Genomic DNA, 22,983 nt, shown 5'->3' with positions numbered 1-22,983 from the left:
AAGGACAGGTTGCATCATCACGACGAGCGAGATCGAGCTTGCTAGGTTGGCTGGCGTGACGACGACGATGAATGAGGCGAGGGCGTCAGGAAGAGGTGGGATCGGGTGACGTCGCATGTTGGGAAAGGGAGATAGTGGGAACAGGGCATCGGGGCGAACTAGCTCAGGTGGCGTTAAGAATGGGGTCAGACGGCGGACGAGAAAACCTAGGGCAAGGCTATTTTAGCCTATCCAAAAATTTAAATATTTTTTTCTATACTTAACATTAAGTATAAAAGGTTATAAAATTTGAGGGAGGCCATGACCCACTTTGCCCCTCTTTAGATCCGACCATGGCCACGACGCATACCCTCGGCGCTCGCTTACAGTGTCGCACGCCCCTCGAACATGTCAAAGCTCTCGCCGCAATCAGGTTTGTGTATCATGAGCTTATATCACCTCACCTACCCATTAGTATAACTTATCATCCTTGCTACTTCTGTCCCATGCAGATTATCTTACTCAAGAAAGCCCAAAGCTTAACGATGTGAACAAAACATTACATATTTGGATATGACATATTATGTCAAATGGGAACCAACAAACATAACATCTTCTTACCATTTGGATGTGTATCTGGACTATCCTTTTTTTGGACACCAGGTAGGTATATATTTTTGCCGTTAAGGGGATCTTTGCAACCCGACTTCTTGTTTTTGAGGGGAAGACTTGACTCCTTGTAATCACAACACAAAACTTAAGTATAATTGCTTCCCATTAACTGTGTGCTACATGTTTGAAAGAGACTGAATCATTGACAAAGAAATTATGAGATATTATGACCGATAATATACGTGTTGCTCCTTTTTATGTAAATATTGTGTGATATCATTTTATCGAATAGTTTGTGTGCTGTCACAAGTCATAACGTATTGGCGTAAATCTGAAAAAAACCGAAGACAAATATATAAAGCAATAAAACGGGCTACTCCTTTCCTCGTGATTGTGATACGGGCTGTTTACAGTTTTTTAAGGATCTGCTGTTGCAATGTTGCTCGCCCTGTTCCTTGTGCTGGGTCTTTATGTGGGCTGCCGTGATCCCATATGGGGGTCGGTCAACGGATCCCGATTCCCTCAGCGGTCAGGCGGGCCTCATGCCTCATCCCCTAACCGAACAGGAGTAGCCACGGACTCCGACACTCCGTTCAACCCCCCTGCCTTTTTGCTCTCCTGTTCACCCCTTGTGCCCGCGCTCTCTCGTGGCGACGACTTGCGCGACCGCCGCCAACGCCAGGCACCTAGGTCTTCGTCGGTCCTTTCTTCAGAGACGAGCACCCAACAGGTATGCGCACCCCTTCTCGTCCCTTCTGTGCGAAACCGAGCACCCGAACCCTAGCTTAAGCTATTTGGATATTTCTAACCGGATCTGATGTGATTAAAGTGTATACATGTACTATGCCTAGTCATTTCGCTTCTTCTGCTAAATTTACTGGGTTTCAATTTGTACACCCATGTTGTCCAACCAGTTTAGCGGAGCAGGGTGTTCTTTTTGCCCGTAGCGAGATTGGTTTCCTAAAGGTTTGGTGGTTCAGTTGGATTCTCATGAACTTAAATTAAACATGTGAAATGCCCCTGCAAGTGGGTTGGCGTGCAGTGTGCTCATCTTGGTATGTTTATTGTGCTACTGATTGGGCATGATGTGGGTGATGAAACATGGATGCTATCGTGAGCTGAACATGGGAAGCCAAACTGTATCTTTCCCGTGTTAGTGACGTGCTCAAATGACTTGCCTTATTATTTATGGGCAGAATTACTGAGTTTTTTTTGTTCACGTGCTCAAGTGCTCTAAATGACTTGCCTTATGCAGTATTTTATTTGAGTGCTTGCTATTTTCGAAAATTTGCTACTAGAGCTGCAGCAGGATCAGAATGTGCAGTTGGAAATTTGTTTTTTTCTTTTTCCTTATAGGTAGCACCCTGATGAGGTGTGGTTTCCACGCCATTCCTCACCATTTTTTATATGAAACCAAGTTATTGTAGAGGTTATGTTACATAGTCAATGCAAGTTGCCACTATATCCACATCTTTTTGGTTGGTCTTTTGAAAAGAAACAAATGTCCTCTTTAATCCATCCAGTTTGGTGCTAGTGGTTTTTTAGGCTGTAGCGAGTTTATTTGAAAAGTAGGGGTTCAGTTGAATTCCTGCCTTGTAGTACCACCGGTTTCTCGCTCTGACAAAAATCATCCGTAATTGAACTAGCTCCCCTGGTCCAGATGACGAATAAATATGCCCATAGGGTCTATTAATTATGCTTCAGGCTGCATGTTGAATTGTCTATGCAAATGCCCTGTCCAATAAGGTTCATGTCCAGCATGCACGGTTTGGTACCTTTCATGTTTTATTGGCTGAACATAAATTGTCTGCTGAATCTGTGCAGTTCAAATGTGAGTTTGAGTGCTAAATGTAAGGCAAACTGCAGCAGGATTTTGTTGCTGTGTTATGTACATGCACTTACTGAAGTGCCCTTAACGACTGTCTTTATGCAATATGCTTATGTGAGTGTTTGATCACTTTTTTATACACGCTAATAGAATTTTAGATGAGCAGTTAAGAATTTGCTATTGCACTTGCACCTAGGTGGTAGCCTGATGAGATGTGCTTGTGAAGTCATTGCTAATCTTTTATGGGCACAACTAATCTATTTCAGAGGTCATTTTATGGAATTGCTTCAAGTTGCATAGTTTCATATGCTAGGAAGTATTTTGCGTATAATGAAATGTTAGTGATGGTGTGCCTGGATTGAGTTTTTATTCTATTTCATCTAAGACATCCATTTAGCATTTGTCGTCAAATAATTTAGCCTGCTTTGTCCACTGTCCCTTTTTTATAATGTTTTCATTATTTATTTAAATTAGGCATGCTACTTTATATGATGTCCCCTTTCGGCAGATACTGGCATATATCTGCATTTCTGGAAAATCGAACTTAAAGAATTGCACTTTGGCTTTCTCTTAGGCTGGATTTCAGTTGCCAGAGGACTTTAGATTTCGCATACTCCATGCACACTTTGTTATTCACTGTATTTCTTCTTGAAAATGAACCATGTTATGCAATGACATTTTTTTTTAATTTTGAAGGAAACCAATAATATGGAACTCTACTTGAATGTACTTATGTATTTTAAAAGCAAACAGCAGGTTGTGTACTTATGTATTTTAAAAGCAAACAGCAGGTTTAAAAGCAAACAGCAGGTTGTGTATGCTGAATCCGTACGACTTTTGATCACCAGAATGCCTTGCTCTGTACATGGTCAACAGCCAACACCTGTTGTTAACTTAAAATTACTTATGCTAGTATTCTGTAGTACAAATAGCAACATGAACATTTAACAGCTGCTTCTGAATTTGGATACATACCCTACAAGGCTGTGTATATGTGCCATCATTGAGGATGCTGCTGGAGGCACATGTGCATGCAACATCCTTTCATCTTTGTATAATGACCTTGTTATTAGTATCTTATAAGTTTGTTTACACTGATGGATTATTCTTTATGTGGACAAAGGGGGCTACAAGATTGGTTTTGATGGATTATGACAAGTCTAGAAGAAGTAACTCCAAGAAGAGGACACATTCCAATTCTGATGACGGAAAGAGAAAACGGTTAAACACTAGGCATGATGACACATCTATGTTCTCTGAGCCAATTGAAACCATCTACAGGATATTGTGCCCGGTAAAAAAGATAGGCAGTGTCTTGGGAAGAGGTGGTGACATTGTTAAGGCCCTTAGAGAGGAAACTAAAGCCAAGATAAGGGTTGCTGATTCCATTCCTGGTGCAGATGAGAGAGTAATTATCATCTTCAATTACCAAAATGAGCCTGAACCGACTGATGAAGCAGCTGAAGAAAAAAATAGTGATGGCTTAGGGAACTTCAAATCCCATTGCTTTGCCCAAGATGCGTTATTGAAGATACATGATAAGATTGTGTCTGATGAAATTCATGATGAAGTCGCCAATGATGAAAAGTCTGAAAGTGCAGATGATGTGACTGCTCGAATTTTGGTTCAAGGCAATCAAGTTGGCTGCCTTCTAGGAAAAGGTGGCTCCATTATACAGCAACTACGAAGTAATACTGGTGCTGGAATCCGTGTCTTGCCATCTGAAAACCTTCCCCAGTGTGCACTTAAAAGTGATGAACTGGTGCAGGTAAGACTGTATTAGTAGTAGAAACTATTTTATTGTCTTATTCGGCTTGGTAATGCCTTTTGCTTCCATTGATTCCTGCGGCCTCATATACTGTTTCTTTATACTTGGATTAGCATTCAATTATTCATGTATCATTTTTATAGAGATAAACAATTCACTTTGGACATATGAATTGTTGTTTTACTTCTACTTGTCGAGTTTCTCATGGTTTCGGTAACTTGATTTTCCCTATCAATTAATTACATTAACTAAACAATTGAATTTTGTGTCATGCTGTTCTCAATCTTCTCATCTCTTGAAATTTGTGTCTTTATGATGCATGGTTTCACTTTTGGACATCAGGACATGAGTGTCATATATCATATTTTTATGATATTTCAGATATCTGGAGCACCTTCCCTTGTAAGAAAAGCTCTATATGAAATATCTACTCGTCTCCATCAGCATCCTCGTAAGGAAAATAGACCTCTTGAAGAAATAATAGATGCAAGCACACAAAGGAAACGTGAATCTCCAACACTACAACATGAATATTCAATGTTGCCGCACCTGCATAGTGATCATACACCTCCAATACCCCTGCTTGATCCATATAGAAGTGGACCACAATATCCTGTTACTGAAACTGAAGAGTTCTCTATCAGAATTCTGTGTGCTTCTGAGCTCATTGGTTCAGTTATTGGGAAAAGTGGGGCCAATGTTAGGCGTGTAGAGCAGCAGACTGGTGCTCGCATTAAAGTTCAAGAGATCGACAAAGATGCTTCTGGAGAAAGGCTGATCATTATTTCATCTAATGAGGTAACAATGCAGTTGGTTCTGAGTTGCTAACCACTTTCTAGTGCCAATACTCACAATTTTATCTCCTTTTTATTCATCCAGATACCAGCTGAACCAATATCCCCAGCAATTGAGGCACTCATTTTGCTCCATGATAAAGTTAGTGCACCCTCTGAGAAACACCATTCAAGTACAAGGCTTGTTGTACCATCAAGCAAAGTTGGCTGTATTATTGGGGAAGGTGGAAAAGTGATTACTGACATGAGAAGACGAACTGGGGCTGAAATTCGAGTTTACTCAAAGGCAGATAAACCAAAATACTTGTCTTTTGATGATGAACTTGTGCAGGTGACTTAATATTTGCTAACAGCTACATCAACATGTTTTTATGTTTTTATTATCTGAACCTTTTGTTTGTTAACTTTCATTGTACCTGTACATTTGTTCCAAGCTTTCAGGTTGCTGGGCCTCCAACTATTGCAAGAGGAGCCCTCACAGAAATTGCTTCGAGGCTTAGAACTAGGACTTTGAGAGATACAAGTACCGCCAATAATCCTCCACCTTTTGCCCCTTTTGATGATCCTCCTGTTGATATGCCTAGCAGAAAGTTGTCACTATATGGAGGGCCTGCCACTGATCCACCGTATGGAAGGCCTGCCAATGATCCACTGTATGGAAGGCCTGCCATTGATCCACCATTCGGAAGACCTACCAATGATCGACCATATGGAAGGACTGCTGTTGCTCCCCCATTTGGAAGACCTGCCAACGATCCACCATATGGAAGGCCTACCAACGATCCACCATATGGACGACCTTCCGGTAGTATACCATATGGAAGACCAAACGGAAGTGCACCTCGTGAGCCTTCCGATGCATATCCTGTAGACTACTTTTCTAAAAGAGAATATCCTAGTGGAAGTCCTATGTTTACTAGTAATGCCCCATCAGCTGCTTATGAGAGATATGCAGCACCCACACGCTTTCCTACTAGAGAATTTCCCTCTGCTTTCAGTCCTGGTGTAGATCATATGCCTCATCATTCCTATCGTGACCATGTGCCTACTGATAGCTACTCTAGTAGGGGTACACAGCAATTAGGCATCACAAGAGGTGGAAATTCAGATGCTTATGACTATACCGAGGTACATCCTTGACGTGAGCTTCCCTCTTTTGCAAAAGGCCATCACCTAAATTTTTCATTAGAAGCTTGAGACTTTACACATGCCTGCTCCATTGCCCCTGTTCTGTTATGTTCTGTATTAGGTGGTACTCCTAAATATTGCAAAAAAGTCATATGTTGGTGTCTTAGCTGTCACTTCTGTGGCAGCAATGTTCACCCTATAATGTGGTCACATGGTGCAACTCTTTTCATTTGTTGTCACTCACAACTTGGTTCAATATATATTTGGCAGCTGGGATGTACTCTGCTGCTCTTGGCTTTAACCAATTTTTCTTTATTTTGTGGCCTATCAGAAAATCTCAAGTTCTGTACATATTTAAATTTTATCATTGCACAGGCTGCTGGACAAATTCATGGACGTGAGGATTACAGAGAACCGACAAGTGCTACCGGGTATGACCGGAGGCCTTCCTTCTTAAACATAATTTTAATTTTATGTGTACAGATTTCATTGAAAATACCTTCCTTTGGCAGAAGGTTCTTGAGCACTATTGAACTAAGGATTCCAAATAGTTCTTTGGGGTCTATCGTCGGTGCTGGTGGGGTCAATCTAGCAGAGATCCGTCAGGTATAGAACTCATTATGCCTTTTATTCCATGGGCGCTGGTATATGAACTGCATCCTCTGTTATGATTAGATTTTCTCTTCCACGAGCACTGCTAAATGGAATGCGTCCTCTTATGACGTACTCCCTCTGTTTTTTTATTTGACGTTTGTTAGTGTAAAGTTGAACTATCCAGCGTCAAATAAAAAAATGGAGGTAGTAATAGATTTTCTCATTAATGTTCTACTTGACCCCCAGGTTTCTGGTGCAAGACTGAGGCTACATGAGGCTCATGCTGGTTCTTCTGAGTCTGTGGTGGAGATCCAGGGCACACTGGACCAAGCAAAAGCTGCCCAGAGCCTCCTGCAAGGCTTTATTAGTGCAAACAGCCGGCAGCAACAGCAGCCCTATTCTTCTCGCATGCCACTTTACCCAAGCTGGGGATAGCTTCTGGTCTCATGGTCGTGTCAGAGGAAAACAGAGTCAGCAGGGTTTGTCATGTGGCTGTAGATCTCGGACTGCAGATTAGCTGTAGCGATGATGTTGTTGAAGGAGGCTGTTTAACAGTGCAAGCAAGATAACTTATACTTATGCCTTAGGACAAGTAATATTGTTTTCCTCTGATGAAATACTTGGTAACGATCTGTCTCTGTATTTTTATATTTGATTCTGAATGCTTTGAACCCTAGTGTTACAAAAGCTGCTATTTTGAGGTCAGACTACGGAGGCCGAATAATTCTGTTATCTGCAGAATTGGGCAAAAAAGCACATCTTGCTGAGGTTCCTATGTCTTCACCCATATCGTTTCATATTTTGTCCAGAATATTGGAAACCCTAACTCTAGAATAAGGAGAGGATATCTCTACTACTTATTAAGGCGGTAAGGGTAGCATGCCATTTTTTGTTCTGCCTTTTTTTATTTCCTGTTTTGCCCTCATTCCTGTGGTATGGCTCAAAAAGTAAAATCTGCAAGAATTGTGAATCAAACTCAAAACCTGCTGCTAGATTAGAGACAACATATCCACCACACCACGTTATATTTTGTTGTTATAGTAGAAGATACGAGAGTTATTAAAAGTAAGGTATGACTGATGCCACACTAAGCTATAATGGCTCCTCTGTCGCTGCTGTCCGGCAAACCATCACATTCTGTGACGTGGGACGTCGAGCAACTCCTGATTTGGGGCACTCCGGTCCCATGTGACAAAATCCCCCATTCACATTCAGCCATTCCTATCGTGCAAGCCATCACACACTCCGGACGTTGGGCCCATATTGCAGACTACGGGCGCCCACGTGACAGCCATCCTTAGTTTTGCACACACCGGACCCACGTCTGCTCGCGCAAAAAGTTGCCTCAATTTGACACTGGCAGGAGCATTTGACCACGATTGCTTTCTCTGAAGAAGGAAGGCTTATAAGCCGGTAGAAGCTATGTTGGCTGGCCGGTATGGTCATAAAAATGTGCAAACCGTGACGACGACATAGGTCGCGTGGGCTGTGTTTCTTTGGTGCGGCCCAGTAGAGGTGAATGGGGATCATGTTTCTGTCTATGTGCAGAGTGGCTACTAGCCTTGACTAGACTCATAACAAAATTTAACACATTTAGGCCTAACATTTTGTCAAGTATTTCACTCTTTAGTCCTAATGCCAACTCCTGGTAATAGACGATGTGATGTGCAGATTTCACGGTGGTGATATGTGCTAAACATGGAAACAAAATCGTTCTCACATGTATAGTTGCTCTAAGTGATGGCAAAAGATTAACACTTGTGGAGTTTTTTCTGTGCCAGACATGGAGTCCCTTGGAAAAACTGAATGGTTTGGGATAGCATATATGCATCTTTGAATATGTCACTCTTTATTATCATTTTTCCTGTGCCAGACTTGTGTTTGCCCATTGCTTGTCTGTCTAATGTTGCAGGTCCATCATAGGTTTTATTCTGCATATGATAATACAACTCTGCTATATGAGATCCTGAAGTCTATTAAATGGGCAAGAAAAATATATGGAAATCTACCTGTAAATGTTGTGGGACACTACATTGGAGGGGATCTAGCTTCATTTTGTGCCCTTGGTCTATTTGCAAGTATTTTTAATGTACTTGATTTAGTATACCAAATTTCAATATATGCTCTACAAATAACCTGTACTTGTTTTGTGATACCATCGTATGTATTGTTAATATATCAGATGGTTGGCTTCATTGATATCTCTACATTTTACATGTTAAATTTGGATCATAGGACGTTGAGCACATGACTTTTGGACAGCCTCGGATAGGCAATCCTACTTTTGCTGTATGCCTTGGCGAACAAGTCCCAAGAACAATCCATGTGACCCATCAGAACGATATTGTGTCGCAATTACCACCATATTATTATTACCTAAGTGAATGGACATACCAACACTTCGCTAGAGAGCTATGTATTTGATTATAGTCGAAAAGAATTTATAGAGATGCGTACTTTTCCTAGATTAGCGTCTATCCATTTCTTCTGTATTTATTTATCTTTAGGTTTGACTTCATGAGAGCATAGATGGAAATGTAGTTGCCATAAATGAGATTGTATGTGATGATTCTGGTGAGGACCCGACCTATAGCAGGTACATATCAGTCTATCTATTTTGAACATTTATTTCCTATGTGTGTTTCATATTATTTGTGTTTTCTTGAAAAAGTGGGTCTATGGGATGAGCGTAGCAGATCATCTTGAGTACTACAGTGTCACACTACATGCTGATTCAAGGGGAACCTGTCAGTTCGTGATTGGTACAGCCAACCAAGTATACAACTACATTCGTGAAGTTGATGGATCCATCATCTTGGTAAGATATATATGCAAGAACCACGAGCTCTAAAATCAATGCGACTTTGTATGCCACGAAATGCACCCTTGTACAATATTTTTATTTTCAATTTGTGTACAACTCATGAAATACTGTTGTGTACAACTCATGAAATACTGGGCTCTCCAGAGGGTAAGGACTAAGAGAGACTCACCTTTTTAAATGTACCCCTTTGACCAAGTGACATTCGATACATGTAAGCTCCAAAAGATTGCCGCACAATTCAATTTGTGTATATCAATAACATTGTGTATTACCAAGTTATGCAAGCATTAGGTGGTACTCCTTGTTTGGCCATTCCATCATTTTGTTGCTACATGAGGCATTTCAAGAATTTTTTTATAGAATTTCACCTAAGCTTTACCTTCATTTGATGTATGCGTTTGCTTTTTCATATCAAAGAATGCAGCCCCTTGCAAACATTCATTCATGCTATTCTGAACCTGAAGATCATGATTCAACAGAGCCTGATCCCTCCAATATAGAGTGCCTGCTCTTAGCCGGAGGAATTAGATCCTGCTGTCATAGTGTCATGCGACGAAGTGACGCCGTGTTGTTGTCGACACTTTTGCTTTCTGTATGGACTCGTGTATTTACAATCGGAGTCAAAGGTCTCAACTCTCAATTTACATACATGGACAACATCCAACTCTACTCATTTAACTTTAAATTTTGCGTCGTGTGTATATCTGATCCCTCCGCTGCCGCAAGGCGAGCGGCTCGGTGACCGCGTGCCGCCACTCCACCATTGGCCCTCGGAGATTGCTCCCTCCTCGAGACTGTCCCCTCCACCTCACGCGGCACCTAGACGAGCGACCTCACGCCATAGGGCCAGCGCACTCGACCGCGACCCGAGTTTCGCTTCGATGCTATCCCGGACGGCTAGCGGATGTCGTCCTCCATCTCATAGTAGTATAATACTCATTTGTATATAAGTTATTGTGATATTATATGTTCTCATTGCAACGCACGAGCCTCATCTATTAACATATTGATTATTAAATTAAATTTGTTACCTCTCATATTATGCTCGGATTACTTAAATATCTTCTAGCAATTTCAAATAGGATGTTATTAAGAATATTGAAAATCCTTCATTGAAACGAGCTTCCTACTCATGTATCTTTATATATTTTTCCAGCATGCTCTTATCATATTAATATGAGGTAGTGGTGTTCGTTTTAAACTCTTGCATCTTGCAACATTACTCCTGCAGAAATGATGTCACTGACTCATTGTATAATTTCTCTGATGGATATATGATTAAAGAATGGAGCTGCTCTGGATATCACTAAGACTGCACCTATTTTTATCTACTACTTATTAACGCTGCAAGGGTAGCCTGCCTCTCTGGTTCTGTCGTTCTGCCTTCGGTCAATCTGGATCGTCCGATCACATGGGCCCACAGCTGACCGTCGCCCAGTAACCTTCGAGCTCTAAATCAATCACGCACAATCCTTGCTCCGCCAGCTGCAACCACCTCCGCCCGCGGCCCACCCGCATCGCTAGGGACGCTCAGAGTCTTCTCCCAACCGATGATGTCGATCTCTGGCAGCGGTTTCGTGTGTCGCCCTCTCCACGTTCGTGTGTTTGCCATTCCCATTCCTTTCCCCTCGCGATTTAACATTTATGGAAATATACAAGAGTACCTCAACCTATTATGGAAAAATAGATTAAATAAACAGTTATGCTTATGTTTATTTTATATTTATTGATTTGAATATCTAAACTATGATGTTCTATGAAAGATCATTCTTGAATTTTTGCCTTTGAATTGTCTTGTTAAATCTTGTATACTACACTACTGAGAGTGCTTGTGCGTCACAGGCCCGAGTTTCTCTTTAACGTCATCCCGGACGGCTCGTGGATGTCGTCTTCCATCTCATAACAATATAACACACATTTGTATATATAAGTTATCGAGCTATTATATGATCCCGTTGCAACGCACGGGCACTGACCTAGTATATTAATAGACCTAGATATGGGTCTGGCCTATTACAGTACACCAGAGAGACCCCAAACCCTAATACAATGCTAACATCCCCCGTAGTTGTAACTCTATCCTATACAGATGTTGAGACTGGACCGAAAGTCTAGAAATACACTCGTCGGTAACCCCTTGGTGAAGATGTCGACGAACTGCAGCGTGGTGGGAACGCTGAGAACTCGAACATCATCGGCTGCGACACGTTCGCCGACGAAGTGCAGGTTGATCTACACATGCTTCGTGCGCTGGTGCTGAACGAGATTGGTGGAGAGGTAGACGGCGCCGACGTTGTTGCGGTAGACGAGAGTGGCACGCTGGAGGGGGCTGTGGAGCTCGTGGAGGAGTTGGCGCATCCAGGAGGCCTTCGCCACGCCGTTGGCCATAATGCCGTACTCGACCTCGGCGCTGGAGCGGGAGACGACAGGTTCCCGCTTGGTGGCCCAGGAGATGAGGTTAGCATCCAGGAATACAACATAGTCGGAAGTGGATCAGCGTGTGTCGGGGCAGCCGGCCCAGTCGGCGTCGGTGTAGACCACGAGCTCCGACGTCAAGGATGATCGGAGGAGCAGACCATAGTCGAGGGTGCCGCAGAGGTAGCGCAGGATCCGCTTGAGAGCGGTGAGATTGGGCTCCCATGGGGTGTGCATGTGGAGTCACACCTGCTGGACGGCGTAGGCGATGTCAGGTTGGGAGAAGGTGAGGTACTGAAGCGGACTGGTCAGGCTCCGGTAAGCCATCGCGTCGGCGACCGGGGCCCGTCGTCCTCAGAGAGTTTCGCCTGAGTGTCGACATGCATGGAGCAGGGCTTGCAGTCAGACATGCCAGTCCGCTTTAGAATGTCGATGGCGTACTGGCGCTGGTGCAAGAAGAGGCCCTAGGGACGACGTTCGACGGTGATGTCGAGGAAGTGATGGAGGGGCCCCAGGTCCTTCATCGCAATTTCCCTCCAGAGGGCAATGATCGAGCGCTGTAGTAGATCGGCAGTGGATGCCGTGAGCACGATGTCATCGACGTAGAGGAGGTAGACGATGTCATCGCCACGTCGGTAGATGAAGAGGGTGAGAGCACCTAGAGGGGAGAGGGGGTGAATAGGTGATCCTGTAAAATTCAACACTAATAGCCACAAAACTTTGGTTATGAAGGTTAGAACGGTTAAGTGGCTTGAAACGAGCTCTTGTGAACACAGACAATCAAAGAGAAAACAATCACAAGAGACACATGATTTTATCCCGTGGTTCGGCCAAGTAACACTTGCCTACTTCCACGTTGTGGCGTCCCAATGGACGAGGGTTGCACTCAACCCCTTTCAAGTGATCCAATGATCAACTTGAATACCACAACTTTTCTTGCTTTTCTCTTTTCCCGTTTGCGAGGAATCTGCACAAGTTGGAGTCTCTCACCCTTACAACAAAGATCACAATGAAAACACAAGAGTAAGGTTAGGAGCAACACACACAAATTCGCAGCACACACACGCACACAAGCCAAGACTTGAGCTCAAAATGAAGCATAAAGAGTTCACAACTAGAACAGAGCTGAAATCACTAACACGATCGATCAAGTGCGCGGAGACGGAGTGTGGAAGTCTTAGAATGCTTAGTGAATGCTTGGGTTACTCCTCCATGCGCCTAGGGGTCCCTTTTATAGCCCCAAGACAGCTAGGAGCTGTTGGAGGCCAACAAGGAAGGCTATCCTTGCCTTCTGTCGGGTGGCGCACCGGACAGTCCGGTGCACCACCGGACAACCACTGTTTATGTCCGGTGCGCGATCTCCTTCCTATTCTAGCGCAGATGACCATTGCAGATTCATGGCAGTTGGCGCACCGGACACTATCCGGCGCACACCGGACAGTCCGGTGCCCCCTGCCGACCGTTGGCTCACCGGACAGTCCAGTGCGCCACCGGACAGTCCGGTGAATTATAGCCGTACGCTGCCAAATTCTCCCGAGAGTGGCCTGTTCACCGGAGTCCAGCCTGGCGTACCGGACATTGTCCGGTGTCCGGTGTGCCAGGCTGATCAGAGATTTGGCTGCACCGAGCCAAGTCTTTTGGTTCTTTTCTTTTCTCTGTTTCTAGCACTTAGACAACATATGTTAGTACTCAAAACAATGTACTAAGTCTAGAAACGTACCTTGTTACATGATTTGCATCTTTTGCTTGTTTAGCACATAATATTTCACTCACTTTGTGTTGGACACTTAATCACCAAAACATTATAGAAATGGCCCAAGGGCACATTTCCCTTTCAATCTCCCCCTTTTTGGTGATTTATGCCAGCACATCAAAAAGCAATGCAAAACATGCAACATCGATTCAAATTGAAGACCAAATTGTTTTTGACTCTAATTTGGCATATTTGGATCATTCTCTACCACCACTTGGTTTGTTTTTGCAAATCAAATTCATTTTCCTATCTCTAAGTCAAACTCACTTGGTTGGGCATAAAGAGAGATATTCAAAAAGTGAAATTGAACAAGATCCAAAAAGTCCCCCTTTTCCCATAATTATAAATTCTCCCCACAAGAGACTAATTTTTGCAATAAGAGTATTTTGGCAAACCAAAAATTCTAACTCTACTATTTTCAAAATTCTCAAGTGGTAGCTGATCCATTTGCTTTGGCCTTAATTTCCCCCCCTTTGGCATCAAGCACCAAAACGGGATCATTTTTTGCCCTTTAACCCCATTGCCTCACAAAAACGTCAATTAAGAGCACAAAGGCAATAAGAGCTTAAGAATGAACTTGGAGGTGAGTACACTAATACCGGAGTGCAGTGGCAGTCTTTGCATGGTCCAAGTTCACCTTTTCCCTTTTAATGCACCTTTGAGACTACATCAAGTACACTTAATCACAAAGGTTAGTCTCAAAGGGTCAAGTTGTAGCACATCTCCCCTAAATATGTGCATAATTCACACATGGACTTTTGAGGTCCGGGGATCCCTTGCACAACTTGAGCACCATAAATAATCAACAAATTTCATAATGCATAAGGTAACTTGATCAAAGGCATAAAACACATGTATGCTATAAATCAATCCAAGTTACACGAATTTAAGACATTTAGCTCACTACGCAACCTGCAAAAGGTTTTCTCATCTAAAGGCTTGGTAAAGATATCGGCTAGCTAGTTCTCGGTGCTAATATGGAAAACCTCGATATCTCCCTTTTGCTGGTGGTCTCTCAGAAAGTGATGCCGGATGTCTATGTGCTTAGTGCGGCTGTGTTCAACAGGATTATCCGCCATGCGGATTGCACTCTCATTGTCACATAGGAGTGGGACTTTGCTCAGATTGTAGCCAAAGTCCCGGAGGGTTTGCCTCATCCAAAGTAGTTGCGCGCAACACTGTCCTGCGGCAACATACTCGGCCTCAGCGGTGGATAGGGCAACAGAGGTTTGTTTTTTTGAACTCCAAGACACCAGGGACCTTCATAGGAATTGGCACGTCTCTGATGTACTCTTCCTATCAACCTTGCATCCAGCATAACCAGATCCCGAAGCAAGGCGTAGAAACTAAATATCGTAGAATCCGCTTAATGGCCACAAGGTGACATTCCCTTGGGTCGGATTGAAATCGAGCACACATGCATACACTAAGCATAATATCCGGTCTACTAGCACATAAATAAAGTAATGACCCTATCATAGACCGGTATGCCTTTTGATCAACGGACTTACCTCCTTTGTTGAGGTCGACATGTCCGTCGGTTCCCATAGGTGTCTTTGTGGGCTTGGCGTCCTTCATCCCAAACCGCTTGAGAAGATCTTGAGTGTACTTCGTTTGTGAGATGAAGGTGCCGTCCTTGAGTTGCTTCACATGGAATCCCATGAAGTAGTTCAACTCGCCCATCATTGACATCTCAGATTTCTGAGTCATCACCCTGCTAAACTCCTCACAAGACTTTTGATTAGTAGAACCAAATATTATGTCATCGACATAAATTTGGCATACAAAAAGGTCACCATTACAAGTCTTAGTGAAAAGAGTGGGATCGACTTTCCCAACCTTGAAAGAAATAGCAATTAAGAAATCTCTAAGGCATTCATACCATGCTCTTGGGGCTTGCTTAAGTCCATAGAGCGCCTTAGAGAGCTTATACACGTGGTCGGGGTACCTGAGAGCACCTAGAGGGGGGGGGGGGGGGGGTGAATAGGTGATCCTGTAAAAACTTAAAACTTAAAGCCACAAAACTTGATTAAGTGTTCGCACAATGAAATCAAGTGGCTAAGGACCGAGCTCTTGTGAAACACAATAATCACAGTGAGAACAAGCACAAGAGACACGATGGTTTATCCCGTGGTTCGGCCAAGTATAATACTTGCCTACTCCACGTTGTGGTGTTCCAATGGACAAGAGTTGCACTCAACTCCTCTCAAGTGATCCAATGATCAACTTGAATACCACGGTGTTCTTCTTTCTTTACTCTTTCCCGTTTGCGAGGAATCTCCACAACTTGGAGTCTCTCGCCCTTATAATAAGGATCAAAGTGAAAGCACTAGAGTAAGGTAGGGAAGCAACACACACAAATCCGCAGCAATACGCACACACACAGCCAAAACTTGAGCTCAAATGAATAGCACAAAGTTCACCACTAGAACGGAGCTCAAATCACTAAGAAAGTCAACCGAGTGCGCGGAGACGGAGTGTGAATGATTAAGAATGCTCAAAGTATGCTTGGGTGACTCCTCCATGCGCCTAAGGGTCCCTTTTATAGCCCCAAGGCAGCTAGGAGCCGTTGGAGGCATTCTTGGAAGGCAATTTTTGCCTTCTGTCGGGTGGCGAACCGGACAGTCCGGTGCACCACCGGACATCCCCTGTTCACTGTCCGATGCAGATCGCCTTACTAAATTGGCGCAGCCGACCGTTGAAGACTTGGAGCCGTTGGCGCACCGGACAGTCCGGTGCCCCCATTAGACCGTTGGCTCGGCCACGCTGAAAGTCGCCTAGGGGGGGTGAATAGGGCGAATCTGAAATTTACAAACTAAATCACAACTACAAGCCGGGTTAGCGTTAGAAATATAATCGAGTCCGAGAGAGAGGGTGCAAAACAAAACGTAAGCGAATAAAGAGTGTGACATGCGGATTTGTTTTACCGAGGTTCGGTTCTTGCAAACCTACTCCCCGTTGAGGTGGTCATAAAGACCGGGTCTCTTTCAACCCTTTCCCTCTCTCAAACGGTCCCTCGGACTGAGTGAGCTTTTCTTCTCAATCACTTGGAACACAAAGTTCCCACAAGGATCACCACACGATTGGTGTCTCTTGCCTCAATTACAAGTGAGTTTGATCTCAAGAAAGAATGAGAAAGAAAGCAATCCAAGCGCAAGAGCTCAAAAGAACACAACAAATCACTCTCACTTAACACTAAAGCTTTTGTGGAATTGGGAGAGGATTTGATCACTTGGGTGTGTCTTGTATTGAATGCCTAGCTCTTGTAAGTAGTTGGAAGGTGGAAAACTTGGATGACTTGAATGTGGGGTGGTTGAGGGTATTTATAACCCCCAACCACCAAACTAGCCGTTTGGTGAAGGCCGCTGTCGCATGGCGCACCGGACAGTCCGGTGCGCCACCGGACACTGTCCGGTGCGCTAGCCACGTCACCAGGCCGTTGGGTTCCGACCGTTGGAGCTCTAATGTGTGGGCCCGTCTGGCTGTCCGGTGGCGCACCGGACAAGTCCTGTAGACTGTCCGGTGTGCCACTCGCGCGTGCTCTGCTCCTCTGCGCGCGCTGGCGCGCATTTAATGCGTTGCAGTCGACCGTTGGCGTGAAGTAGCCGTTGCTCCGCTGGCTCACCGGACAGTCCGGTGTGCACCGGACATGTCCGGTGAATTATAGCGGAGCGGAAATCCGAAGCTGGCGAGTTCAGAATCGCTCTCCTCTGGAGCACCGGACACTGTCCGGTGTGCACCGGACATGTCCGGTCCGGTGTGCACCGGACATGTCCGGTGAATTATAGCGAAGCGCCTCTGAAAATTCCCGAAGGTGCGAAGTTTGGCTTGGAGTTCCCTGGTGCACCAGACACTGTCCGGTGGCGCACCGGACACTTGTCCGGTGGCGCACCGGACAGTCTGGTGCGCCAGACCAGGGCTGCCTTCGGTTATCCCTTGCTCTTTTTGTTGAACCCATTTCTTGGTATTTTTATTGGCTAAGTGTTAACCTTTGGCACCTGTATAACTCATAGACTAGAGCAAACTAGTTAGTCCAAATATTTGTGTTGGGCAATTCAACCACCAAAATCATTTAGGAAATAGGTGTAAGCCTAATTCCCTTTCAATCTCCCCCTTTTTGGTGATTGATGCCAACACAAACCAAAACAAATATAGAAGTGCATAATTGAACTAGTTTGCATAATGTAAGTGCAAAGGTTGCTTGGAATTGAGCCAATATAAATACTTATAGAATATGCATGGATTGTTTCTTTTATTTTTAACATTTTGGACCACGCTTGCACCACTTGTTTTGTTTTTGCAAATTATTTTGTAAATCCTTTTCAAAGTCCTTTTGCAAATAGTCAAAGGTAAATAAATAAGATTTTGCGAAGCATTTACAAGATTTGAAATTTTCTCCCCCTGTTTCAAATGCTTTTCCTTTGACTAAACAAAACTCCCCCTAAATGAAATCTCCTCTTAGTGTTCAAGAGGGTTTTAAGATATTGATTTTGAAAATACTACTCTCTCCCCCTTTTGAACACAACGAGATACCAATTTGAAAATCATACCAATTGAAAAACCAAAATTTTTAAATTGATGGTGCAGTCCTTTTGCTTTGGGCTCATGCTCTCTCCCCCTTTGGCATAAATCGCCAAAAACGGAGTCATTAGAGCCCTTTTTGAACTACTTTTCTCCCCTTTGGCAAATAAAAAATATGAGTGAAGATTATACCAAAGTCGGAGAGATGCTCGGAGCGACGGTGAAGGATGAGTTATGAAGTGGAAGCCTTTGTCTTCGCCGAAGACTCCAATTCCCTTTCAATATACCTATGACTTGGTTTGAAATTCACTTGAAAACATATTAGTCATAGTACATATAATAGAGACATGATCAAAGGTATATGAATGAGCTATGTGTGCAAATCAACAAAAGAAGTTCCTAGAATCAAGAATATTTAGCTCATGCCTAAGTTTGTTAAAAGTTTGTTCATCTATTGGCTTGGTAAAGATATCGGCCAATTGATCTTTAGTGTTAATATAAGCAATCTCGATATCTCCCTTTTGTTGGTGATCCCTTAGAAAATGATACCGAATGGCTATGTGTTTAGTGCGGCTATGCTCAACGGGATTATCCGCCATGCAGATTGCACTCTCATTATCACATAGAAGAGGAACTTTGGTTAATTTGTAACCGTAGTCCCTAAGGGTTTGCCTCATCCAAAGTAGTTGCGCGCAACAATGGCCTGCGGCAATGTACTCGGCTTCAGCGGTAGAAAGAGCTACAGAATTTTGCTTCTTTGAAGCCCAAGACACCAAGGATCTTCCCAAGAACTGGCAAGTCCCCGATGTGCTCTTCCTATTAATCTTACACCCCGCCCAGTCGGCATCCGAATAACCAATAAAATCAAATGTGGATCCCCTAGGATACCAAAGCCCAAACTTAGGAGTATAAGCCAAATATCTCAAGATTCGTTTTACGACCGTAAGGTGAGCTTCTTTAGGGTCGGCTTGGAATCTTGCACACATGCATACGGAAAGCATAATATCCGGTCGAGATGCACATAAATAGAGTAAAGAGCCTATCATCGACTGGTATACCTTTTGATCCACGGACTTACCTTCCGTGTCGAGGTCGAGATGCCCATTGGTTCCCATGGGTGTTTTGATGGGTTTGGCATCCTTCATCCCAAACTTGCTTAGAATATCTTGAGTATACTTCGTTTGGCTTAGGAAGGTGCCCTCTTGGAGTTGCTTCACTTGAAATCCCAAGAAGTACTTCAACTCCCCCATCATTGACATCTCGAATTTTTGTGTCATGATCCTACTAAATTCTTCACATGTAGACTCGTTAGTAGACCCGAATATAATATCATCAACATAAATTTGGCATACAAACAAGTCATTTTCAAGAGTTTTAGTGAATAAAGTAGGATCGGCCTTTCCGACTTTGAATCCATTAGTGATAAGAAAATCTCTAAGGCATTCATACCATGCTCTTGGGGCTTGCTTGAGCCCATAAAGCGCCTTAGAGAGTTTATAAACATGGTTAGGGTACTCACTATCTTCAAAGCCGGGAGGTTGCTCAACATAGACCTCTTCCTTGATCGGTCCGTTGAGGAAGGCACTCTTCACGTCCATTTGATAAAGCTTGAAGCCATGGTAAGTAGCGTAGGCCAATAATATACGAATTGACTCAAGCCTAGCTACGGGTGCATAGGCTTCACCGAAATCCAAACCTTCGACTTAGGAGTATCCTTTGGCCAGAAGTCGAGCTTTATTCCTTGTCACCACACCATGCTCGTCTTGCTTGTTGCGGAAGACCCACTTGGTTCCTACAACATTTTGATTAGGACGTGGAACCAAATGCCATACCTCGTTCCTAGTGAAGTTGTTGAGCTCCTCTTGCATCGCCACCACCCAATCCGAATCTTGTAGTGCTTCCTCTACCCTGTGTGGCTCAACAGAGGAAACAAAAGAGTAATGCTCACAAAAATGTGCAACACGAGATCTAGTGGTTACCCCCTTATGAATGTCGCCCGAATTTTTTGCATTTTGACCCTTTCTCAGAAAAAAATTAATGTTTAGACCCTAGAAAAATTTAATATCATTTTTGGACCCTTTGCTCGGCGCCATAGCCTATGGCACCGAGGTAACACAGCTCGGTGCCATAGGCTATGGCGCCGAGGTACGTGCTGCGCTGGCACAACCCGGATGACGTGGCATCGACGTGGCACCATGCAAGCTCGGCGCCGAGCTCGGTTGTGTAGTCACAAACACTATCTAGCTCAGTTGGTAGAGCAAAAAGGTCTTAACCTTGTGGTTGTGGGTTTGAGTCCCCCGATGGACGTTTTTATTAATACTTTTTATCTTTATCACTGATTTTTTTGTCTAGATTTTTCGTTTATGTCGCTGATTTGTCTGTCCAAATTTATTTCTCATCCATATTTTTTTGTTTTTATACATATATTTTGCCAATACAAGCATTCAATATACATCTAAAAGGCATTCAATATACATATATTTCTCATCCAATCTTTTTCTTTTTCCCCCTTTCATCTCGAGTGGAGAGTGCAGAGCTTGTGGCGTCGAAGTAGCAACCAAAAAAAGCTGCCGCACGACCACACCACACACAAAGGGCTGGGGCAAGGCGGCGTTGACTTGGGGCTGTTCATCGATCTTTTTCGTGCAGCTGATGGATCGGTAGTAGTATTCGACAGGGGAAGGTTCATGGATTATCGGGGACCACGCACGGATGCCAGATGTAGCACTAGCAGCAGCAGCGACAGCCGAGCCGTGGAACATGCAAGCAAGCTAAGAGGGCCATGCACATATATATACACCATGCATATAAATAAACTAGGTATGTGCCCGTGCGTTGCGACGACATATAAATTATTCGATACAAACTTAGTGTATAATAATTACATGAAAACAATAAATATATATTATAATCAACTACAAACTTATCTATTGGCACGAACACTAAACATGACATCGATGTTTTTTCAAGGCTTCACCAGAAAAAAGATCAATTGGAAAACAAGAAACATAAATGTGAGTGGACCTGAGTGGTCAGTAGTTGAGCAAATATGGCCTTCACATCGCTAGAATGGCTGCTGTACACTTCACCATCAATGCGCATAAAGGAAACTTACACAACTTGAACTCCATGGCACTCTGAATTTGACCAGGTAATGGCGTTTCGCTATCAGGACTGAGACAGAAGCTCGGCATACCACGGATACAAGTAGTTGTGCCTGCGCGTTCATCGACCAAAACCCCATCTCAGCAATGATGCCTCGTCCTCTTGCAGCTCTCCTCTCCTTCATCGCTCTATTTCCAAGAGCCGCATCATCCCGAGACATCCTACCACTGGGTTCCTCTCTCAAAGTCAAGTCCTAGGAATCCAGCGCCTTACAATCATCAGACGGGACATTCTCCTCTGGCTTCTACGAAGTCTACACCCATGCCTTCACATTCTCAGTATGGTACTCAAAGGCGGCGGCCAACAAGACCATCGTGTGGAGCGCAAACCCTGACCGCCCTGTCCATGCCAGGACGTCGACTCTAACCCTGCAAAAGGACGACAACATGGTGTTCACCGACTATGACGACGCAGTCGTGTGGCAAGCTGATGGGAACAACTTCACCGGTGTCCAGCGTGCTGGGCTCCTGAACACCAGGAACCTCATCATCGAGGACTCAGGAGGTAACACTGTATGGCAGAGTTTTGATTCCCCAACGGACACTTTCCTGCCGATGCAGCTCATCACTGCTTGACCAGATTAGTCCCCACAACCCAATCGCGTAGTCCTGGTAACTACATCTTCCGCTTCAGCGACCTGCCTCAAGTCTCAGACATATACTGGCCAGACCTTGACCAGAACATCTACCAGGATGGTCGGAACCAGTATAACTGTATGAGGTTAGGAATGCTTACTGATAGCAGGGTGCTTGCCTCGAGCGACTTCGCTGATGATCAGGCGCTTGTGGCCTCCGACGTAGGGCCAGGCGTCAAGAGAAGGCTAACTCTTGACCCTGATGGCAATCTCCGTCTGTACAGCCTGAACGATTCAGATGGGTCATGGTCGGTTTCAATGGTAGCAATGACCCAGCCTTGCAATATTCACAGTTTGTGTGATCCTAATGGCATATGCCACTACTCACCCAGACCTACATGTTCGTGCCCACCAGGTTATGCGACGAGGAACCCGGGTAACTGGACCGAAGGCTGTATGGCTATTGTCAACACAACCTGTGACCTCTATGACAAGAGGTCTATGAAATTTGCGAGACTTCCCAATACAGATTTTTGGGGGTCAGATCGACAACATCTTCTGTCGGTTTCTTTTCGAATTTGTAGGTATATCTGCATCAGTGACTGCACCTGTAAAGGCTTTCAGTATCAGTAAGGCACATGATCATGCTATCCAAAAGCTTATCTTTTCAGTGGAAGAACCTACCCAACATCTGACGTGCGAACGATATATCTCAAGCTTCCAACAAGGGTTAGTGTTATTTACCACATTCCTCCTGGAATGATTCTCGACTGATGGATGTACCACATTCAGACATTCTAAACAAATTACCTCATATACACTCCCATGCAGCTCAAGTGGATTACTCCCAGCATGATTATGCAACCTAAGTTACATGTACAACAAGTGAAGGTGAAAATACACTTCTGTTACCTACACAGGCCCAGCTCACTACATATCCACATTTTGGGTAACCATTGAGTGAACACGGCCAATCCTTCCTAGAACCGCAAGAGCGTAATGGGTTGCATTTGGTTGTGCTCTCCTAA

At 44.0% G+C, this 22,983-nt stretch overlaps 2 protein-coding genes and 1 pseudogene across 8 annotated transcripts; all 3 read left to right on the top strand.

Annotated features, from left to right (window-relative positions):
• Positions 1-984: 984 nt before the first annotated feature.
• On the top strand, positions 985-7,408 carry LOC100193713 (uncharacterized). Of its 7 annotated transcripts, none has more exons than XM_008656835.4 (9): positions 1,084-1,321; positions 2,416-2,533; positions 3,543-4,187; positions 4,569-4,985; positions 5,067-5,312; positions 5,423-6,109; positions 6,485-6,540; positions 6,622-6,715; positions 6,950-7,408. In XM_008656835.4, the coding sequence occupies exons 2-9, from the start codon at positions 2,519-2,521 to the stop codon at positions 7,136-7,138; spliced, it is 2,349 nt and encodes a 782-aa protein (XP_008655057.1). In that variant the 5' UTR covers positions 1,084-1,321; positions 2,416-2,518; the 3' UTR covers positions 7,139-7,408. The 7 variants fall into 7 exon arrangements, with proteins under 7 accessions (XP_008654994.1, XP_008655115.1, XP_008655085.1 ...); XM_035962637.1 differs by having other exon boundaries at positions 1,093-1,321; positions 6,625-6,715; XM_008656772.3 differs by lacking the exon at positions 2,416-2,533 and having other exon boundaries at positions 985-1,321.
• A 392-nt stretch (positions 7,409-7,800) lies between these two features.
• On the top strand, positions 7,801-9,675 carry LOC103643411 (lipase-like; annotated as a pseudogene).
• A 10,675-nt stretch (positions 9,676-20,350) lies between these two features.
• On the top strand, positions 20,351-22,729 carry LOC103645344 (putative receptor protein kinase ZmPK1). Its single transcript, XM_020543569.3, is given in 3 exon segments — positions 20,351-20,361; positions 21,389-21,951; positions 21,954-22,729. Coding segments are annotated over 3 exon segments (1,350 nt in total).
• Positions 22,730-22,983: the final 254 nt, after the last annotated feature.

This window comes from Zea mays, chromosome 1 (genome assembly GCF_902167145.1).
Source record: "Zea mays cultivar B73 chromosome 1, Zm-B73-REFERENCE-NAM-5.0, whole genome shotgun sequence".
Lineage (NCBI taxonomy): Eukaryota > Viridiplantae > Streptophyta > Magnoliopsida > Poales > Poaceae > Zea > Zea mays.
Note: the sequence above shows the minus strand (reverse complement) of the source record. Positions and strands in the feature narration are given on the sequence as shown.